Source organism: Colius striatus, chromosome 1 (assembly GCF_028858725.1).
Source record: "Colius striatus isolate bColStr4 chromosome 1, bColStr4.1.hap1, whole genome shotgun sequence".
Classification (NCBI taxonomy): Eukaryota; Metazoa; Chordata; class Aves; order Coliiformes; family Coliidae; genus Colius; species Colius striatus.
In genome coordinates, this window is record NC_084759.1 from 19382689 (window position 1) to 19404222 (window position 21534).

General features: G+C 35.6%; 1 protein-coding gene across 3 annotated transcripts in view; it reads left to right on the plus strand.

The window, feature by feature from the left end:
• The window catches only part of TNFRSF19 (TNF receptor superfamily member 19), a 58519-nt gene extending 38388 nt beyond the window's left edge, over nt 1-20131 (plus strand). For all 3 annotated transcript variants that reach the window (XM_061992746.1, XM_061992755.1, XM_061992763.1), the window contains 5 exons: nt 10976-11140; nt 12055-12180; nt 12893-12995; nt 15060-15460; nt 17788-20131. In XM_061992746.1, coding sequence (XP_061848730.1) covers nt 10976-11140; nt 12055-12180; nt 12893-12995; nt 15060-15453 — 788 coding nt within the window. In that variant the 3' untranslated portion in view covers nt 15454-15460; nt 17788-20131. The remainder of the gene's footprint in view (nt 1-10975; nt 11141-12054; nt 12181-12892; nt 12996-15059; nt 15461-17787) is intronic.
• The last annotated feature ends 1403 nt before the right edge of the window (nt 20132-21534 follow it).

The window sequence follows — 21534 nt, forward strand, 5'->3', positions numbered from 1 at the left end:
TTTAAAGATTTTTTTTCTTTAGACATTTTCTAATTAGAGAAACACATGACTGTTTTAAATATGTGAATTTACTAACATGCCTTTACTCTATGTTCAGACTGAAAATATTAGTTAAATTTATCTTGTGGAGTGACCCACATCACTTCAGCAGGGCTGAGTTTCAATGCATACAGTATAAATACATGCAGACTGCTACAGCTTTTGGGTGCAGAGTCCAAATTGTGATAGACATGTAAGAATAAAATACTGCTAAACAGATCCACAATAGTGTGCTGGCGTTTTTTTAATTCTGCTTTGTGCTGGTGAAAAAACAAACCACACAGAAAAAAAGTACAAAACAGGGAATCTCTCTGAAGCTTTCCATATTGCCAACTCCATGTTAAAAAAATCACTGTAAAGTGAAAGAAAACTGAAATATCACTCCAGCGAACTAGAATTAGCTGGAAAACTGGAACATATTGGAAACAGGATAAAATGAATTAGCCTTAAAACAGTTGTGCACTAAGGGCCTTGGAGGGAGTGATTCATTATAAGCTAACACCTCATGGGCTGGAAACAACCTAATAGAAGAAATACCTAATGTTCCTACTGATCACTTATATCCCTCCAGCTGTTGTGCTTTATTTTACTGACCTTTAAATTTTTTGAGTGCCTCACACATTCTCTTACTGATTCACTTGTGCTGAAAGAATTGCACTGCCAACCTCCTCTTTTACAAAGATCATAGAGTGGTCTCCTGTGTTATTTTGGGCAGTGATGTGTGCCTTTGAGATATATAGGGTGCGAGTGTTTCTTAAAAAGATTAACTCTTTGTTACAGCTTTCTTAAATAAAGGCTTGTTTCTGCCAGTTTTACCATTTGAGTCCAGTGGTATAACTGTGTATACATCCTACTGAATGGAATTTGTAGTTACCATATATGCATGTAGAAATTTAGGATGGAATTGATGCACCCTAATTTAGGTATGTAAAAGTTAATGCTTAACACTGAAGTTGTCAGACTAAACTCCCACTGATAATTTAGGTACCTCAAGAGTTCAAGTAAGCCAGATAAGGTAAGCTTCAATGACTAACACTAAAAAGTCTTTCAAGCTGTTTCAGATTAATTACTTCTCTGGAGATTGCTATTTCTGTCTCTGTTTTAGAAAGAGAGCCTAAGGTGAGTAGCTCTTGCTTCATCTTTAGACCTGCAGACTTCTGAAGTTAGTTTCATCTAGGTGCCAGTTTCAAGTCAGATGAAAACTGCTAATTCAACATTGAATGATTGTATCTGTGTTCCTAAAACCTGATCTTCCTCTCTCCTTTTTTTTAGTTACTTTTAAGAAGGCAAATTGAGTTTTAGAGTGTAGACTATTTTTTTATTTCACTCCTGCTAAATAAGCAAAAATATAAATTAAAAAAATTAAAATACTTTTATTGTTCTTGGATGAAATATTTCTTACAAACCAAAGTCCCCATTCTAAGCAAGTTTGCCAAAGTTAGTTAGAGTGTGCCAGAATCGAGGCCTGCAACCATACCTTAATATATAGTCACTGATACAGGTTTTATCTACATTGTTGCTTATATTATTTTCCACTGAGCTTTTATTCATTTAAAGCACAGGATAGTCAAAACCTCTAATTCTATTTCTGTCCTTATTTGCTACACATTGTTTTATATTCCATGCAGAATGTGAGTTACTAATTACCACTGGGCTTTTCTGTGGTTCTGCTGTTGTAAAGCACTTGTTACAAATGTTGTAGTTGTTAATGGCTTTTTTCTTTACAACAGAAGTGATATAAAATGTATAGTATCTGTTCAAAAGTTAATAAACTGAAACAGAGAAAATAAAGTAAAAAATAGTCAAAGGCATCCAAAACCCTGCATCCTTACTTTGCAAATCCAAAGTAGGATGCCTCCTTCTTGACTGTGGATATCTCTAACAACTACATCTATAAGTTGGTGACTTTAGTCTCACTCTGTATTCTGTATTTAGTGGAGAGGAATGATCAAAGGAAATGTTTAAAATAAATTACTATGAAAGAGCTTTCCCCACTCTCCCATATAGAGAAAGTTCAAGTGACGCCCTCAGCAGCAGATGTTTGCTTTGGTCAGATGAATCTCACCAATAGAACTTGACTTTTAAAAGGCAACCATTCACTGTCATCTGTATTCTGTGACTTATACCTGTTGATTTCTGTTTAAAGAAGGGAGACGTTATTTTTCAGATTAAGTAATATAACAAAGCAAGGATCTTGCATGCAGCAGCCTTTTGTTCTGTATTAATTGACTTTAACCCGAAAGCTTTAGGTGGTGAATTCAAACCTGCTTTTTGTAAGCTATTATTATTTCTGACTTGAAAGCTACATTTATTTGTCTGTAGAATGGTTTGCATGTGCATGCTTACTGTTGCACCATTGGTAACTTTCCTTGCATTCTATCATGACATTTACTTTGATATTTGCAGTATTACAGTAAGCTGGTGATAAATACCCAGCTTCTAAAGGTGTTATAGTTACAAAATTAGGAAAAATTATATTTAGTTCCATATATTTCAGATTACCCCCCAAAAATGTGGGTTTAAAATATGCTGAGGTTGCAAATTTGAACGTTAAAAAGTTGGAAAATACTGGTAGGGTTGATTATGCAACTCTTAACTTCCACCTTAATTCAGAATCATAATTCAGCACAGTTGTGTATAAAAGTTATGAAACAGTCTTAGTTACATAAATACACTCTGTTTTCCACAGCACAGACATATTTCCCCCTCAATATGGGGAAATAGCTAACAGTTATGTTTTCAAAAAGAAAAAAAACAACAAAACGCCCCCAAAACCTGAACTCCCCCAAAAAGCCAACAATCGCCCCACATTAAGAAGCAGTTGCCTTGCCTGAAGAATTTAACCTTTTAGTAGTGATATTTTAACATCATCATAAACAGGAAAAAATGTGGTAGGCAAGCCTGAGTATAGTTTATTTAATTTTGTTGTATTCTGCATTTCACTTAGTTGTTGGCTGTGCAGAGAGAAGTCCTTACTTATTTTGCTGAAGATTTACTTGTTGAGCAAGTTCAACAGGAGAGAACAATTTTCACCAAGCTCAGCTTATAGCTTGTAGTGGCTAAAATAACCTCTATGGAAGTGGCAGAGGAGGCAGTTGAACCTTCATCTCATGCTTCTTGGCAAAGGGCTCTTAAGCTTTTACAGGAGAGAGAAACCCCTTCAGTACTTCCCCTTTCAAGAAAGACATTATAAGCAATGCTCCTGATTTCTCTTCCCTCAATTTAATTTAATTTCAAAATAAAATCATGGGGTTTTGTTCTTAGGAGAGTTTTAAGAGAAGATGGAAACTTCTCTATACCACTCTAAGTAATTTATGGGAAGAACAGTTTAGTGTCCTTCTCCAGGTTTCTGTATCTATAGGCTGAGCATGGTGACTTGAGACTCTGTGTTACTTAGTGTGACAGATATTTTAGCTTCTATTCTATGTTTAACTTTTTCTTCACTCTGTACAGGAGTATGTGGTCTGATACAGGCCTCTGTTTTCCCTGATAGTGAGCTTAGATTTTACAGTTACAGTTTTTAGGGCTTAACTTTTACATACTTAATAGCTTTGCCAAAAAATCAAGTTGTCACTTTCAAAATGGATACCAAAATATACTGGAGTAAATTTTATACATGCATTGATTTTTAGATTATTCAAAAGCTTCACTGAAAGTTATGGGACTTCTGTATTTCATTTCTTGTATGTTCTCTCAGTTCAGAGATAACCTTTTTAAAATGTAATCTGATAAATTCTTCCAGTGTTGAATGCATGTGCACACACATGTAATTTCAAATCTTTTTCTGTTAGTCACACCTTGTAGGTAGACTCTTTCTGCATTACATTTCTAATAGCCAAGTTTCTGTAGCAATTGTGGGTTTTCACATTTCAGTAACATATATTACAGAGATTCTGAAGAGTAGAAATGTCTCTAGCCATCAGGATTTCATTTTACTTAGCAACTGTTTTGTATTTTAATTGTAGGCCAGAAAGCAACAAGAGAAGGGTACTAAATTTTAATTGTTTTTTTTTCTTTTTAATCGCTACTGGAAGATGTAGCTCTTTGGACTAGGTAGGCCAATTCAAAAACTTCCTTTTTAGTCACAGTAGGCAAATGATCCTGCACATAATTTGATTTTCAAATATAGTAGCTTTTCTAATGTGTCACTCTTTAATATTATTATTATTGGAATATACAGTCCCTATTGTCTAAAGCTATAAGAACATTCTGACTGAAAATTATCACAATATATCTTGTGATTCTGTTGACAAAATAGGTATCCTATCTATAGATAGGATACAAGTTTGCAATCATCATGCAAAGTTTTGCTATACTCCCTGGATTTTACAACAGCCAAACCAGGACAAAGAGGGAAGTAATTGGAGTAGAAAAGGAAGTGTGAGAAATTACATCTCATTGGATCAGAGGAAGACCAAATCTCTTTTATAACTGATTTACTATTCACTTCTTACTTGGATTTATACAAATTACTTTCAATGACTGCAGGTGTATGAGGCAATTGCACTTGAAATACATGCAGTGTCTGGCTGGAAGAGCATATGTAGTCTCTGTTCAGGTGAGGGCATGAAGTGTCTTGGCCCTCACCTGCTTATCTGGTCATGGTTACAGGATGGAGCTTTCCAAACTGCCCTGTTTCAATCCATGCTGAAAAACAATTCATGCACCAGTCTACAAGGTCATCCCACAGCAACTCTGGGATCTTGTTTGAACCTTTTAGAACCCATCTGTAACATGTAGCATGTAACAGTATGCATGGTATTCACAGTGTTCAGTTGCACTTTTAATCAATCAAAGTGGGTTGAAGAAACAACCTTCAGACATACATACTCTTATTTTTACATACCTGCTGTTGTAATGTACCTAGTGAATATATATTCTAAAGGGTATATGGTCTTCTTTTCCTCTTTTAGAAAACAGATAATGGCAGTAGATACCCACATAAATTTGTGTGTACTTAGGCAGTATAAATTTTTCTGCTGCTTAGGCAGGTAATGCCTTGTATAAGCATTTTCGAACTGAGAGTGATAGAGTGAGTATACAAGCAATAGCTGTCATAAACAAACATAATTGACTCAAAATCTCCACCAGGTTGTTTTTATTCTGTAACTGGGTCATCCTAAATGTTAAATGCGACTGCCCGTACAGAATACAAACCAGATACTGTTTTCTGTTGAAAAGACAAAGCAATTTCCATAGCCTGAGAGGGATGGATGTGTTCTATAGTTGGATTTGAACAACAGAATATCCTAAAATATCTTGTTCTTTTTCACAAAACATATCTGGAAAAGAATTTGGTTAAAAATACAGATTAGAAGTAAAGTAGGGAAATAGGTTTTCTGCTGTACATATTATTCTTATATGTTCTGACGCAAACTTTATATGATACCAACACATGGAGACACCTGAAAAAGAAAATGAATTTCTCCATTTTCTGCAAAATAGTTATTAGACACCTTCAACTATCAGAAGTGCAAAGTTGAGACGCTGGAAGCAAAAGTCAGAAAAGTAATTGCTGACAACAACCGCAGTCATATCAACAGCAATATAGAATTTGTGCTACCATTTTATGCCAACTCTTTTTTATTTATGGAGGGGAGACATACTTTCTTTTCACATTTTTCGCACTTCACTGCAAGGGGGAGAATATGTAGTTCAGCAGTGACATAGATGGTTTTTTTCCCACTTCCACTGATTTTTTGCTTGCTTAATTTTTTTTTTTTTTCAGGGTACCAGTGATTTGAGGCTCTGTTCTCCTGTAGTGGTATTTTTAAATGACTAGACTGTTCTCAAAGGTGAAAGTATGCAATGGTATTACTGTTCTGGCCATGTATCAGTTCAATTTAGATGACCACAGCAGTACTAAGAATTAACATCTCTTAATTTTTAAAAGAAAAACCTGTTGCGGAGGTTGATTATGCCTTACAGACATAGTGGTGTGTATACAGCACTGTCAAATTCATGTCTATTTTAAATTCACATGCAAACTGCTTGTTATAACATTTATGAACATAAAAGGCTGTCAGCAGTTGGAGTTTTGAGAAAATATGCAGTGCAAGGGAAACAGTCTTGGAAACGAATAAATCAAATTCCAAAGATCTTAATTTATAAGACCATTATAAGAACATTTCTCAGTATTTCCAAACAATGGATAAATACTTGAGTAGTCATTTTTCCCCTAGGGTTCTTTGGTACATTTATTTTAATTTTAAAAACAAAAAAACCAAAAAAGTTGTGGGGCACTAATTTAGAAACTAAAGGCTTTAAAGTCTGCACTTGGAGTACATTTGAAAAATGTGGTTTGACATGATAAACTTTTGGATGTAGGCCGTGCACGCAAATGGCTGTCCTTTTACAGATGTTGAGAGACTCTCTTGCTGTGTTTACCACAGTCTCCAGCAGTAATGTTTAATAAAGTTTCCTACCTCCTAGTTGAAAGATCAGAAGAGAGGCAATCTTCTGACTTGTAAAGACTCAAAAATATACTCAGGATGGCTTACTTTCCACTGATGTTAATACTTGGTAGTATATATTATACATGTATTTTAGAGATAGATATATACATAAAATACACGTATTATTGTAATTATATATACACACATCATGTTTATACATGATACATTATTTTCTTTGTTAGGAACTATATAGAGGTATTGTCTTTTTAGTTCTAAATTAACATAAACATCTTTTAAACTTTTTTCAAAATGAGAGGGTTTCAGGATAAGTCACATTGCCTGATGTTTTCCATAGACCAAGAGCCCACACACAGAATGTCACTGTAATTCAACTGATTGGCAGAAACTTGTTAAGTTATCATAACTTCATGGTATATCCGAGCCCTTAGCTCCTGTCAATTGGGTCAATCAACATAAAGGTAGTGAGCAAACATTTTTTGTAATGGATATATTCTCCTTGCTGTCTCTTGACCAGAAATACCCATGTTACACAAATTAAAAACATTTTAAGTTACTTCTGTATTGTGTTTCCAATCCTGATTGTAAAAGATGGTATTCTGTCCAATGGTACCATACTGTTTCAATCTATGTGGAATTTTGATTAGTTTTTTGTTAGCATTGACTTGACATGGTAAGAAAGACAAGCCAAACACAATCCACATTTTATCCTGCTCAACTTTTGTAGTAATAATAATAACAGTAATACTAATATCACCATTATTAATGTTAATAGTATCCATGAAAGAAACATAAAATGTTGCAAGCCTTGTTTTCATACGGTTAATGTACCACAGAAAACTTTCTTTTAGGCATTCTCATTCCAGTAGTGACTGTAACTAATCATGGTTTTGAAAAAATAGTCTGAGAAAATAAACAGGAAAAAAGTGGTAAAGGAAGTCTTTTTATTTTTTGTCTCATCTCTGGTTGATTGGTATAATAGGCTGAAAATTCAACTATTCTGTTTGCTGGCAGAAGTTACATTGATACAGCTGGGATTCACGTGTTCCATATTAGCTGAGTTATTGCTATTTAATCATCTTGGATTAACAGAACCTTGACTTGCTTTGAAGAACCACATCTTTGCATATATTGATATTACAGTGTACTATTGATTATTAAGGGAAGAATGTGTATTTGGGCTTACTGCTCAAAATTATGCAGGAGATGGCTTGATATTTGAGGTAATTTTTCTTTAGCACTAGCACATTTCCAGATTATGTTGGAACTAAGACTCAGAAAAGGAAATCTGTTTCTTAAATAAAATACATTTTGTGTTTTATTTTTGTGATGCATAATATGCACATGCATTCCAAAATCATGGTGTACCACCTCCCTCCTTTCCTAATGTCTTAAGTTCGGTTCACAAAGTCTCTCATTAGATATTTAAATTTAATCATATAACCATTTAATAGGTGTAAGTACAAGTTTAAAGTTTAGAATGCACCAGTCTGTGAGCCTGAAGAGAGTGTATGAAAATGCATATCTGAGTAACATCGAAAGCAGAGTTCAGCAATGCCCAACGGGCCACTTGTACAATAGCAATTCACTTCTGAAATGTTGGTCTCTGCAGGGAAGATCACTATCATTATAATTACAGCTACACTACAATGGACTGCTCACAGTAGCTATTCCAAAAAGTTCTTTGAAGGTGAAGATGAGTGGTAGGCATTCTCAAGAATAGAAAATTGCTTTCTCTAGAGTTTAAAAAAAAATCAACCAAATAAAAAAAATCTTAAATAATGACATGGATAAAATAAATTACCATTTTTTGCCATCTCAGTGTAAAATAAAATTGCTGTATTTCCAGTTTGGATGTTGCTGATGGGCACTGAAGAAATAATGTAATTTGTAATTTCCCAGAATATGTAATATGTAATTATAGTTGCTAATAGATACATTTTGTGAGCAAATTAAGAGAGACAAAAATATAGCAGCTTCACCTCCCGTGCTTTTGTTCTACTTTTGCTTTAATGGAATCACAGAATCATTACAGTTGGAAAAGATCTTTAAGACCATCAAATTGAACCACTAACCTCACACTGCCAGGCCCATCACAAAACCAAACCATGTCCCTCAGCACCACATCTATGCATATTTGAATATCTCTAGGGATGGTGACTCCACCATCTCCCTGAGCAGCCCATTCCAATGCTTAATATATTAAAAATGAGCAGTTTCATATTAACAGTTAAAATAACAGCTTCAAATTTAAAAATTAATAGTTCTCTTTTTTTTCCTGCTAATTATGAAAGTCTTTCTAAAGGCCATTTCTAAACCTTATTTCTAAGCTGTTTAGTACTTTTAGGTACATTGATACAGGTATTGAGATATATATATATATACACACATATATATATAGAGATATGAAAAATATTTTAAGATATTCTGACCAGATTTTTTTACTGTCTTGTTTTTAAGTGCTTGTTTGGGCTATATTTACCTTTCTAAGGACTAGATCAAGACATTGACTAAAACTGAAAATTCAATATCAAAGCATGGTCTTTGGTTTTCACACAAAAGCCAGCACTCATTTCTGTATAGATATTTTATATATATATAATTTTACTTCTTCTCATAGAAGTATAATGCTTCTCATAATTCTCATAGAATTGTATCCTGGAATTTTACATACCATGCAGAAATTTCTGCTGTCTGTTAAAACTACAGCTGCAAGAATTTAGGAACTGTGTGAAAAGTTTTCTCTGTGGAAGACCGCAGTGCCCCTGCCAAGAGCATTGAAGTTACGACAAAAAGATTACAACATTGGCTGCTTTTTCTTTTCAATAACAATGAAGATTTGGAAAAGAGGTCATAGAACTTAGCTCTTTGAGTAATAAGAATTCTAGATGAACATAAAGAGAAGGATAGGCAATAATTCTTTAAGGGGAAAAGTACCTGTAACTGGAATTTTATTATCTGGAACACAAATAATAGACTATTTGCTATAATAATTAAAATTATAGCGTTGCCATTCAAGGGCAAAGTTTCAAAAGATATTTCCAGTTCATATATGAGACTTCTGCCTTTATTGACTTGAGTTTTGACATCTGCTGTATTTTAATAACTCAGAACCACAGAATGGTTGAAGGGGGAAGGAACATATGGAGATTTAAGCTCCCTGTTCAAGCAGAGTCACCGTGATTGTCCAAGGCCATGTCCAGACAGCTTTTCCAAGGATCTCCAAGCTTGGAGACTTCATAACCAGTCTGGTCAATTTGTGCCAGTGCTCAGTCACTCTCACAGTTAAGAAAGTGTTTCATGATGTTCAGAGGGAACCTCCTGTGTTTCAGTTTGTGCCCACTGCCTCTAGTCCACTAGAAAACAGCTTATCTCTGTCCTCGTTGCACCTTTCAAGAATTTCTGCACATTGATGAGACACTCCCTTGAGCCTACTCTTCTCCAGGCTGAGCAGTCCCAGCTCACTCAGCCCTTCATCACAGAAAGGAGGTTGCAGTTCCTCAGTCATTTCTGTGGTCCTTTGCTAGAGTCTCTCCAGTAGTTCTGCTCTGAAGAACCAGAGGAAGTTTAGATTGGAGATTAGGAAAAACTCCTTCACTGAAAAGGGTTATTGAGCATTGGAAAGGGCTGCCCAGGGAAATGGTCGAGTCCCCGTCTCTGGAAGTATTTAAAAGACATGTAGATGCAGTACTTACGGATATGGTTTAGTGGTGGACATGGCAGTGCTGGGTTAGCGGTTGGACTCAGATGCTCTTAAGGGTCTTTTCCAATCTAAATGGTTCAATAAATTTGGTTTTAAAAGGCCATTTATAATTTAAAATAGTTTCAATTGTTGACGTTTTGATACTTTTTCACTTTCCATGTAAAATGTCAAAGCTAGAAATACTGCTTAAGTCTTTAGTGATATGTATACAAAGTCAATCTGCTGAATTTTTACTAGAGGTATGGTCTCTATTTAAGAGCTGTCACTGAATCAAAAAAAATCTAGTTGAAGCCCAGGTTTGATCCTAGAAATGAACATGGTGCCATGACACGTGCAACCAAGTGATATGGTACTTTTGACAGCGGTTGAACTTCTGTGAGTGTCTCAGTTCTCCGAAGGTTTCCCTGTTAAGGGAAGTTGATGTATTTTTTACTCCCTCTGGTGGGTAGCTTTCTCAGCTGTACACTAAGAACTTTCCTCTGTATTAAATCCATCTGACATCATTAAAAATTAAAAGGTCTTTGTTTTTATGGTAAAGATCTGATTCCCTTCTCATGGATGGTCAGAATGTTTTTGTGGGCATCTCCACTCATTACCACTCCTTTTGCAATGTGTTTTTTTTAAAGGTTTTTTTTGCAGTGTGGTTGGTGCGAATCACATCTATTTATATGTGCAACTAATGTTTATATATTAGCAGTTAAAAACGTCCTTTTTTTTCTGTGCTATGAACCTCTTAAATTTCCCAGACTTTCACTTACGTGACTTTATGTTCCTGAAATGTTTGTTCACCTGCCTGAATTTGTATTTAATTTTGTTTCAGGTACCACCAAAGTGAACCTTGTGAAGATCCCATCAACTGCTTCCAGTCCTCGAGACACTGCTTTAGCAGCTGTAATATGCAGTGCACTTGCAACAGTGCTCTTAGCTCTTCTTATTCTTTGTGTTATCTATTGTAAGAGGCAGTTTATGGAGAAGAAACCAAGCTGTAAGTTTCCAGTTCTTACTGTTTCTTTGTAATATTCATATGCAAGTATTGGTTTGGCTAATCTCTCTGTAGGTAAATAAATGAAATTTCTACATCACTCAAGCAAGTTTATCATTGAGATGAACAAGTTAGCAGAAGCCCATGACTGTATATCCGTATGTGTTTGCCAGCTCAGTGTGATGTTCCATCTTCTAGTAAGACAATGCTGTGCAGATGTCCAGAAGTAATCCAGTAGCGTTAATTCTGGGTCATACTGTCTTAGATGCACAGATATGTGTGGACCATTTAGGATCCAAGGTGGGATGTCATTATAGAGTTGCAGTGCCAAAGTGGAAATACCAGCTTGGAGGATCTCTGCATCACATACCATGCTAACTTAGCTCATTGACGTGATGAATGTAGCCAGTGTAGATGGCAGTTTTGTCATTAACAATTGTAGTTTTCTGGGGATATTCAAGGTTTGGTGATTCTGTGATTTGCCTTGGCTTATACAGATTAAAGGGAGTCTGCTGTTACTATAGAGCTCTTTAAGATAACATAAACAAAATCTCAGTGGCTGAAAGTGGAAAATTTCAGATGGGAATCACTGAGAATCATTAAGCACTAAGAATATGTAACAGTGAATAAGATACACTCTCAAATTATCATCAAAATAAGAGCAGATCTCTTCCTAGAAGAGGCTGTAATTGAACCAGCTGTTCTAGGGTTCTAGTTGTTCTAGGGTAAAATCTGTGGTTTGTGTTATATGAAACCACATGATCATTGTGGCTTTCAGTTGGAAAATGTATGGAAATACTGTATGGTGTGACATTTACACATTCTGTGAAGACAGAAGGCTCTGAACAGGAAAATAGTATAATTTAGTAATTTTTCATCATATTAATATATTTTCTTTTTATTCATCTTTTCCAAAGGGTCTCTGAGATCACAAGACATTCACTACAATGGCTCTGAATTGTCATGTTTTGATAGACCACGGCTAAATGAATATGACCACAGAACGTGTTGCCAGTGCCAGAGAAACACATCACAGACATGTGGTATGTTAGAATCATACTTAAAAGTGACTTTATGGCATGATTAACTTTAACTACAAAGCTGACATCATCAATCTACTCTTTGTCCTAGGCTAATTTCTCAATAACCACATTGAATTTCTAAGTAGCTCTTTGGTTTGCTGTCGTTTTTTTCTGTGGCCCTTTACTTATAAAAGAACTTTAAATGTCTATCTCATTTCTTTCTCATAAAAACAGTACTGCCTCTGGCTTTGAGACTTAAATCCATGTGAAGGATTTACCATACAGTGTCTAAGAATATGATATGAACTCTAAAGGACATTAAAAACCTGAACAAATAATTGAGATTTTGTGAAGTAGTGTCAGAACAGATACATTTACTACCTGAGCAAATACATAATTTAACACAAGAGCTCAGGCTAAAGTACCATCCTAGTATGTTAATTCAAAACATGATACTTCCTCTCATGTATATCTAATTGAAAAGTAAGTTAATGTTAAAAGTAGATACTAATGATTGGCATCAGTATTACTCCTAGAGGAACAGCTTGGCTTTTGTTAGTAGTTCCATTTTAAAGAAAGAAATTGAAGAACTTGGTTTTTTCCTCAATCCATATATTATAATATATTATAATGTAACAGGCAAATTAATACTCAAGTTTGAAATTGTACAGATACTAAATTTATTCAGACCTTTAACATATTTAACATTATTAAATTAATTTTCATTCCTTAGGACCTGTTCACTTGATTCCGTCACTGTGCTGTGAGGAAACCTGTAGCATGGAGCACAGCAGTCACAGCTGTGTTTTCCACTCACAGACTACACTTCATGAAAGGTATCTTTGATTTGTAAATGTCTACTAAACATTAAATGTTTCTTATGCAGTCAAATTAATATTTATAGAGAAAGACTAGCTCTTTGGAGTGGAATGAGGGATTTTCATGAACAGGTACTCCTGTCTTGTGCAAAACCAGGTTTATGGTGAAAAATAGATTTTCACTATTGCTTAATAAATGCTGACATGATATATCCATTTCTCTGACAAAGTGACTTATTTCTTACTCTACGGCACCTTAGAGGCTTTGGTGACCCCTTTTTCTGCTGTGGGTTAGCAAGGTGCTGCATAAAACTGTGAATCTAGGGGCAAATAAATCTTCAGTTTAGAAGTGTCGTGAAGATTTTCTTTTTTAGAAGCTCCCAATGACTGTAAGATTTGAAATATCTAGCATCACTTAATTTCTACCAGATTGTAACCCTGAGCTTCTCCTGATCAGCTGAATATAAATACAGTAGTAATTATCTCTACAACAGTGCCATGAGCTAAATATATAAAATTTATGGTGTCATACAGAGTTTCCTGGTCACAGATTTTAATACAGGATGTATTTATTTCTTTTAGCTAGAATTGTTTTCCATATAAGGTTTAAATTGGTCTCCAGCTGTTTCGTTATTATGGCCAAATGTAACTAAAAATGTAAAGGCAGCTTCTTCATAGGTATTGTTTACGCAAAGTGGCTTAGTGACCTAAATACAAGATACAAAATACCTCAGTTTTCTATAACAACTTGTTTAAATTCCAGTGAGATTGAGTCACCCTTTTATACCACCAAGGCTGACAAATTGAGAGTTGTGTACTTTGTGAGGGATCTTTTGGTTAAGGCTTTAAAAATAAACGTTATATCCATGCTGTGTGGACATCAAAGATCCCGTGGTTCCTTCCAGTAAAAATGGAGCTTGCTCCAATTTCCTTTGCCAAAATAATGCTTTTCCTTCAATTGTGGTGCAGTGTCCTGACTTTTGGCCTCATCTATGAAAATGCTTTGTGTGTACATCAAAGCTATTAAAGCATCATGTTTTTGGAAATAAGTAAGGCTACTTAAAATCTGTTATAGGCAATGTTGATATGGGATGAGTTTTGTCACACGTTATTTCTGTATATCAGAGTTACACAGTTCTATAAATCTCTCTACAGTTTTTGGAAATAAAATGTATTAATATGTCTTTTTTGGTTTTGTTAATACTTCTTGCAGTATACTATAGTAAAAAACATTACTGGGCTTTCAACAGAGATATTGTGATCAGATACATCAGTATCATCACGCACTTTAAATACATTAAAGACGGATGATACTGAGTTTCTACTTCCTTCCATTCTCCATAAAAATTACTCCTTGTGAGAATTAAAAATCCTTGCCCTTCTTTAACGTTGCATCTTTTCCACATGAAAGTGAATAAGTGAAAAACTTTCCACATTTGGAAAGCTAAACAAAACAAACCAAAAAATCTAAAGGGAATTCATATTCAATATTAAATCATACAGATAGAAGGAGTTTCAAGTAGTTTTGTCTATTCCCTTTTCTCAGTCTGAACTACTTCTGGTAAAATATTCTGATCCATATTTGCCTAGCCTAGAGGGTTTTTTTAAAAACCCTAGCGTTGGAGATTCTACAGTCTTCCCAAACACCTTTCTTGCTGAAATTTAAGCTTGTTATATTTTGTCTTAATACTCCACCCCCTCCATGCACTGAGAACAAATGAATTCCCTCGTCTTTGTATCTGAACACTACTACAGTATTTTTTATCGTATTTCTGTTCTCCAGAGTACAAACAATCCCAGCTGTAGTTCATGTTTTCTAGAACCTTGAATTCACCATGAGAAGGGCTGTAGGCATCTTCTTTACTTTCAGAAGTGTTCTCCAGAGCTTTTTTCATTTCCAGATGAGGAACAGATGCATTTATTTTCCAAAGACTTTGTTTATCTAGGATGCCTCTAGCATATTAACTATATAATCATGTTAAACCTTCTTGAAATTCTTGTAATTACTAAAGACAATGATTACAATATTGATAATATTTTTGGGAATGCTTTTGAAATCATGTGTCTTCTACCCTTTTGCAGGGCTTCTGATTCTGTTGGAGAAATGATTCCTACCTTCCTCGGTTCTCTTTCGCACTCTGACTGTGGAGATATTTCAGATGCTTGGCCTCTTATGCAAAACTCGGGTTGTTGTGACAGCATCTCTTTCTGTGAATCCTATTCAGAACCAGCTGGGGGATCTGCAAAACCCTGCAGCCCAGAGACTGAAAATGCAGCCACTTTTGAGTTGGATAATAACCAGGAACTAAGTGAAATACTTATTTCAGCTAAGTCTCTTGTTGGAAATGTTGCAAAGTCCTTTGAAAACTCCAGACATAGAACAGGCTTAGAAGTTTCGTCACCTCAGACCACAGCAGCTGCTGAAACCCAGCCAAAGACAAAGCGTAATGGAACAGCAAATGACTCTACTGACTGATAAAGAGGTAAAAACCATAAGTACAAAGGAGTGAGAATGAGTACCCAAGGCATGTAGAGCTAGATAAAAATAGAATTGGAAAAAAGTTGTGGGGTTATGTTTCTCCATAGGTTACACCTACCTGTTGCTGAAATAAATTAAAATTCTACAAGAGATGCAACAGTTTCATGGTTTTTTAAATCAGTGACAGAATTTGAACGGGGTGATGACTCAAACTATAGCGTTGAGATAATATGAACCAGAATACAAGGGTAAGTCTGTACACCAGTCAGCTTTTATCAGAGCTTTTTTTCCATTACATTTCAGGGGGGAAAAAATGAGCTTAATGGCCTTTTGACCAAACTCTTATGTGAGGCTAGTCCTTGTTTATGAGGGAAGAGATGAGGACCTGTCTTTGTTCATTGTAAGCAAAAATATTTACAAAGCCTTCCTTTTGAAGTTACTGTAGTAGCAGCAGAAACAGAAGCGAGAATCTCAAATGCTTTTTAATGCCATTCATATTCCCATGCCATTAGATGAAACATTCCATAAGTTTTTCCATAAAACATGATTTAATCTATAAAAGCCCAGAGAAAATGCAGATTAAAATGAGAAGAGGTGATAAACAATCATCTTTCCTGCATAACAGTATAACCTTCACAAAAAATTACTCTGCTACTGCTTCATTGTTACATCTTTTTTAATATTAGTTGTTCAGTTTTTAAAATGGCATTTTCTACTATTGGAAGCAATTTGGAGCCACAAGTAGCTCAACGATCCCAAATGATGGCATGTACTGGTGATGTTACTCAAGGGTTATGAAGACTGTACCTGGAAAGCTCAAACAGCCTCCTGTGCATGTCCACAGAGGCAGGAACAGAAGCAGTTGCTACTAATATTAATAATCTACCAAACTTAATTAAGAAAATTGCTCTATCTGTAATTATGAAATTTTTGGGTCACCTGCAGAAATAAAGCTGCCTTCCTTTGATCTTCTTCCATTTGGTTTGCATGCCACTTTCATATTGCTCTTAAGTCAATTGGTATTTAACAAAAAACTGCCTATTCTGAAAACACACAAGTGCAATAGTTAATTCTTAAATGAAGCAGCTGTTCTTGAGGGGTCCTTTTCAGGAAGAAGAAAGGGAGGTAAAGAGTTCCAAGGCAAGACTTTTTTGCTATTTACTCCAATGGAACTCATATATCACCCTGAAAATCTACTGCTGTCCCTGAAAGTATCAACCTTACCAAGGTCACATGTATTTTTCTCCATATATAATTTACAATAGTGTTGCTTGGCACTAACTCCCCCTATGACATAGCTTCATTTTGGTATACAATAAGCATCATGAGGTGATAGTGGTACTCTGTGGGTATATATGGGAAGGGACAGTGACATGGCTATGACTGCACATCTCAACACTGCTAGTGCCCAGGTTTTCAGTGTAACCACTGAAATGGAACTTGGATGCTGTCTTGTTGCTTAAAGGAGATATATTTCCATATCAACAAGGTTTAAATAATCAAGACTTTGTAGAGTTTTTTTCACATTAAATCATGTATCAAATTCAGAGGTATGTGATTAATATTATTTATGGTGTTTCTAGATGAAGGGAACCATAGAGTTTCACAATATCACTATAAAAACTATCTTACATTCAACCAAGCTCATTATAGTATATAAACTGTCAGATTTCTTACTGATTCCTGGGTGCATGTAGACATCTGTTCTGACATTTCAGAATCCTGTATTCTTTAATGTTTTTTTACTGTCATGTGTTACCTCTGGGATTTGTGTAGAATTCTGAATAAGCAAGAGAGTTTGGGAGGATTAGATTTTTCTTAATTTTCTTTCTTTAATAGACTCTACTGATTTGTTCTGTACATTACTTCTGTGTTTGGACTCATTATATATACATCTTTGGTAAAGAAATTTAAGTAGCATTTGAGGGACAAGACTAGGCTTACCTGAGATGTATTTTCAGGCAGAACTATGAACAGCTGTACTTACTCCCAAGAAAATTATTTCATCTCAGTCTACCCCATTTTTTCCATTTGCCCTTCATCTGTCTTGTCTTTTTGAAATATTTGGAGGGAAGGATGGTCTTTTTCATACAGGTGAATGTACTACAGTCTTGCATAGGGACATATTCACTATTACATTGCAAAATAAATAATGAGATGATAAAATCAAAAGATAGCAGGAGGTTTTTTAATGGGTGCTTTAATACAAGTTCGGTCTTCAGGTTTAGGTGAATTTTTACAGCAAGCAGTATGTTTTTTAGTGTTAAGTATAGAAGTACATACAGGTTTTTTATGAGTTTATGTAACCAGTGTTCTATTGCTTTCATTCAGGAACCCAAGCTGTTTCTCTCAGCACTAAAGCTGAATGCTTCCCTTCTGCTCCTCTGCTGATGCTCATCAAGCTTAGTCTGATCTTCAGTGTCGCATGGTTTCAAAATCAGCTGGAAGGAAAGGGCATCATTTCACACCTTCTGAGCAGTTGCATCTGAGCCATAACAGCTGAAAGGTGAAACTTCAAGGAACATCCTAGGAGAACCCTGAAAGTGGATTTATCACCTTTCGCATCTCTTAAAAAAAAAAAAAAAAAGAAAAAAAGAATCTTCTGTTCCCTCAGATTCTCAAAGAATCTGATGGAGTGAGCTTAAAGGTATATGTAAATGCAGCAAGAAATATAAATCTTCAATGTATTTAGCTGGGTACCTTAAATACAGCTACAGATGTCAGAAGGCATCAGTTACCCTGCTTGCACATTTGTGTATGCATTAGATTTCTTTAGCTGGTTTTAATTTTAAATCAGTTTCTTGCTGCAAAGGACTTAAAAAATAAACATTTCTCATTATCCAAGGATCATCTATTGTTAAACTGAAGCTTTTATTATATATTACATTATAGTCCATAAGCTAGTTTGAGGAGTTAAAGAATTTGCATGTTACAACGTGTATGGTTGAAGTCCTCTCCATCCAATTATTTCATTTTGGGAGGGGGCCTTTTTTGTTAAATATAGCAGGAGATTTAGCTTGAAATTAGATTTAGTTTAATGAAAAAGTCAGTTGTATAGATAGGGAAGTTGTGTTTAATTGGTAGTCTCAATATTGGAATACAGCACTTGTTGTTACAGCATGTAATTTTGGATGTTGAAATAGTGTAATCATTTGTCACATCAAAATGTCAAACTATAGCAGGTGTGCCATGAAAGTATTCATACAACAAGACTATTACTGATATTTTTTAGTAATGCATTCTTCTTAAGAGTCAAGCTTCATGGTGATCTAATTCATTCATTTAGCAGGCCTTTTCATTCATGTCACTCTGTCCTTCAGTTACTTCATTGTAGTAACTTGCAAATTCAATTTTCCCACACAAAATACGCAGATTAATTCATAACCATTTAAAAAAACACCTCTGAATTTAACCCTCAGAGTTGTGTGCATGCCTAATAAATTAGCAACTCTCTGCCCTTGTTGCTGTCTTTCAAGAGTTTTTTAGCTGCAGTTTGTTGCACCGCATCCCATAATATCATTTGTTCTGCAGCCATTTTTATCTGCAAAACAGTTTTCACTTCTGTGAGTAATCCCAGTAACCTCTACTGATTCATTACATTCAACAGGCTCAGACTTGTCAGTGATGAATTCTAGCAATTACTCTCTAAAATACCCAATGTGCCTTGACAAAAGCAAAGCAATCAGCAAAACAAATGCAAATTGGCAATAAATATTACTCATCTTCCCACACAAGGTCTGTGTGGCAATGGAAATGTTGAGACAGTATTCAGAAGGCTGAACCTGCACCAGAATAGCTAAAGCCAGTCTTGGCAGCCAAGGCAGTAGGGTGCTTCAGCTAAGACTATTCATGTGTGCAAAAATCATGAATAACAGTTATCAGATTCAAACCAAAGTAAGTGAAGATATTACGTAAGTGATTTAGGTTTTGGAAAGTAGTAAATACCACCATTCAGTCACTGACAGCATCATGTGCAGTTATACTGGAGTACCATTCCTCAGCTGAATACTTTAAAGTCTATATTCAAATAAGAGTAGTTTTGAATAATCTCTTTGGATACTTTAATACATGTAAGAAGTGGCAAAATGTTATTTTTCACTACATGTGCATGAAGAGATGTGTGCTTCTTTGTATATACTTTGTAAATAGAAACAAATCCAATGTGCATTTCAGTGTATGGCAAGGTATTTGTAGAACATATGGAGCTTTCCTTTTCACTGATAACTAATAACTAGTTCTTTGAAATGCTGTGTTCAAAAGTTCTGTCAGCATCTGCCACAGTAAGTATGTTTTCCCATTGGAATTTACACTCTGTGTAATTGTTTTTGTCTGGCAACTCTAGAGAAGAAAACTCATTTCTTTAAATGAGTGATGGAGAGCTTGAGAGAAAATTGGGAGGCAAAAATGAAGAGAGGGATTTTTAAGGTGTGTATATTGTGTATATAGTTTTTTCTTTAATTTAACCAAATTGGTCTTTTTTATATTGCCTGTGGCAAGCAATGTTGTATATGCCAATAGAAAACATACACTACCACTGCATTTAGACTGCCCACCTACCGTGTCCAGGAACTTATAGTGCTGTTTTAAGTAGTCCTGTAAGGAATGTAAATTAAAAACTTGTATAAATTGTTTTGTAACACTTTTTCTACTTGTGAATAAAACATTACGTAAACCAGTCTTGGCTATTTTAATCTCAGATTCTTAATAGAAGTCTATACAAAGTCAGCAATCAATTCTTTTGTTATTTTTAGAATTCCCTAGTGGATTGTGTTAAAATTACAGTATAGTTGGGTAGAACTTTGTCTGTTTAACAGTAGTATCATTTTGGAGCACAAAAAGTTCGAGGTTTAATATAAGAAAAAACTATTTCACTATTCAGGTGATGGAGCCCTGGCACAGGCTGCCCAGGGAGGATATGGAGTCTCCTTCCTTGGAGGTCTTCAAGACCCGCCTGGACATGTTCCTATGTGACCTGATCTAGGTGAACCTGCTTCTGCAGGGGGCTTGGACTAGATGATCTCTAAAGGTCCCTTCCAACCCCTGCCATTCTATGATTCTCCGAATCCTGGCCTCCAATGAGAACCGGCAGAGCCCGTGTCTGTGTCCCACTGCAGCAGCCAAGAGTAGTTTCAAACCTTAGTTGAAGAAAGAGGGAATTAGAAAATATTGGTAGAGAAGAGTAATTACCTATGATTATGTAGGCCATTTTATCAAACTTTGTCCAGAAATTTTTTAATGTTGAAAAGATTCAGGAAAAGATTACTCAAATGGGATGTTCTACAGTTTAAATGATGAAGAAAAGCATGGCATGGGCTGACTGGTAAGAGCAGACGACTGAGGAGAAAGAGTATTTTGGTAATTGCATATAATTATGTGACTTCTTACAGTAAACACATGAGAAGCGGTGGCTGGAAACTGGATCCAGATAGGGCTGGTAGGTGACATAAAGCCAGGTTGTTTATGGCAGAGAACACTATTTGTTTTTATGAGAAAGTTTGAGAGAAATTGAAAGCTGCCTTACCTTCGTCTCTGACAGACTCTGGGAAATTCCCCATCCGTTCTTGTCCATGTGTTGCTGTTATTTCTCCAGTCCTTCAAGTACGTCACTCAGGGCTGACCCAGGGAGCACCATCTCCTCCCACTGCCCACGAGCTGCTCTCCTAACTAATCTACTTGTTTTCTGTCGTGGCTGCCAGTCACATTACCAGGCCACCTTCAGCTTCACTTGAATGCTTGCAGGTCTGCAGAGCAGCCCATGGCACATCTGGCAGGTCACTTTGTGTCCATGGAGTCTACTTCCTAACACTGCTAGGCAGCACTGACAGGATCACAACGGTGTGCCCCTGCCAAAAGAAAAGAAGTCAAACTAAAACACAGGAATTGGAAACCAGGTATTTCTTCTATCTGGAAACTAAATACAACTCAAAACACATTAGATTTGTGATCAGGGAACTTGCACAGACTTCTGATCATACCAGATCAATGTCATTAGCAAGGCTGCAGTTTTCAAGCCAACTGTCTTTCTAAGAGAGGTCTAAAAAAAAGGAAAACAAAAAACAAACCCAAAAGTCTTTGCTG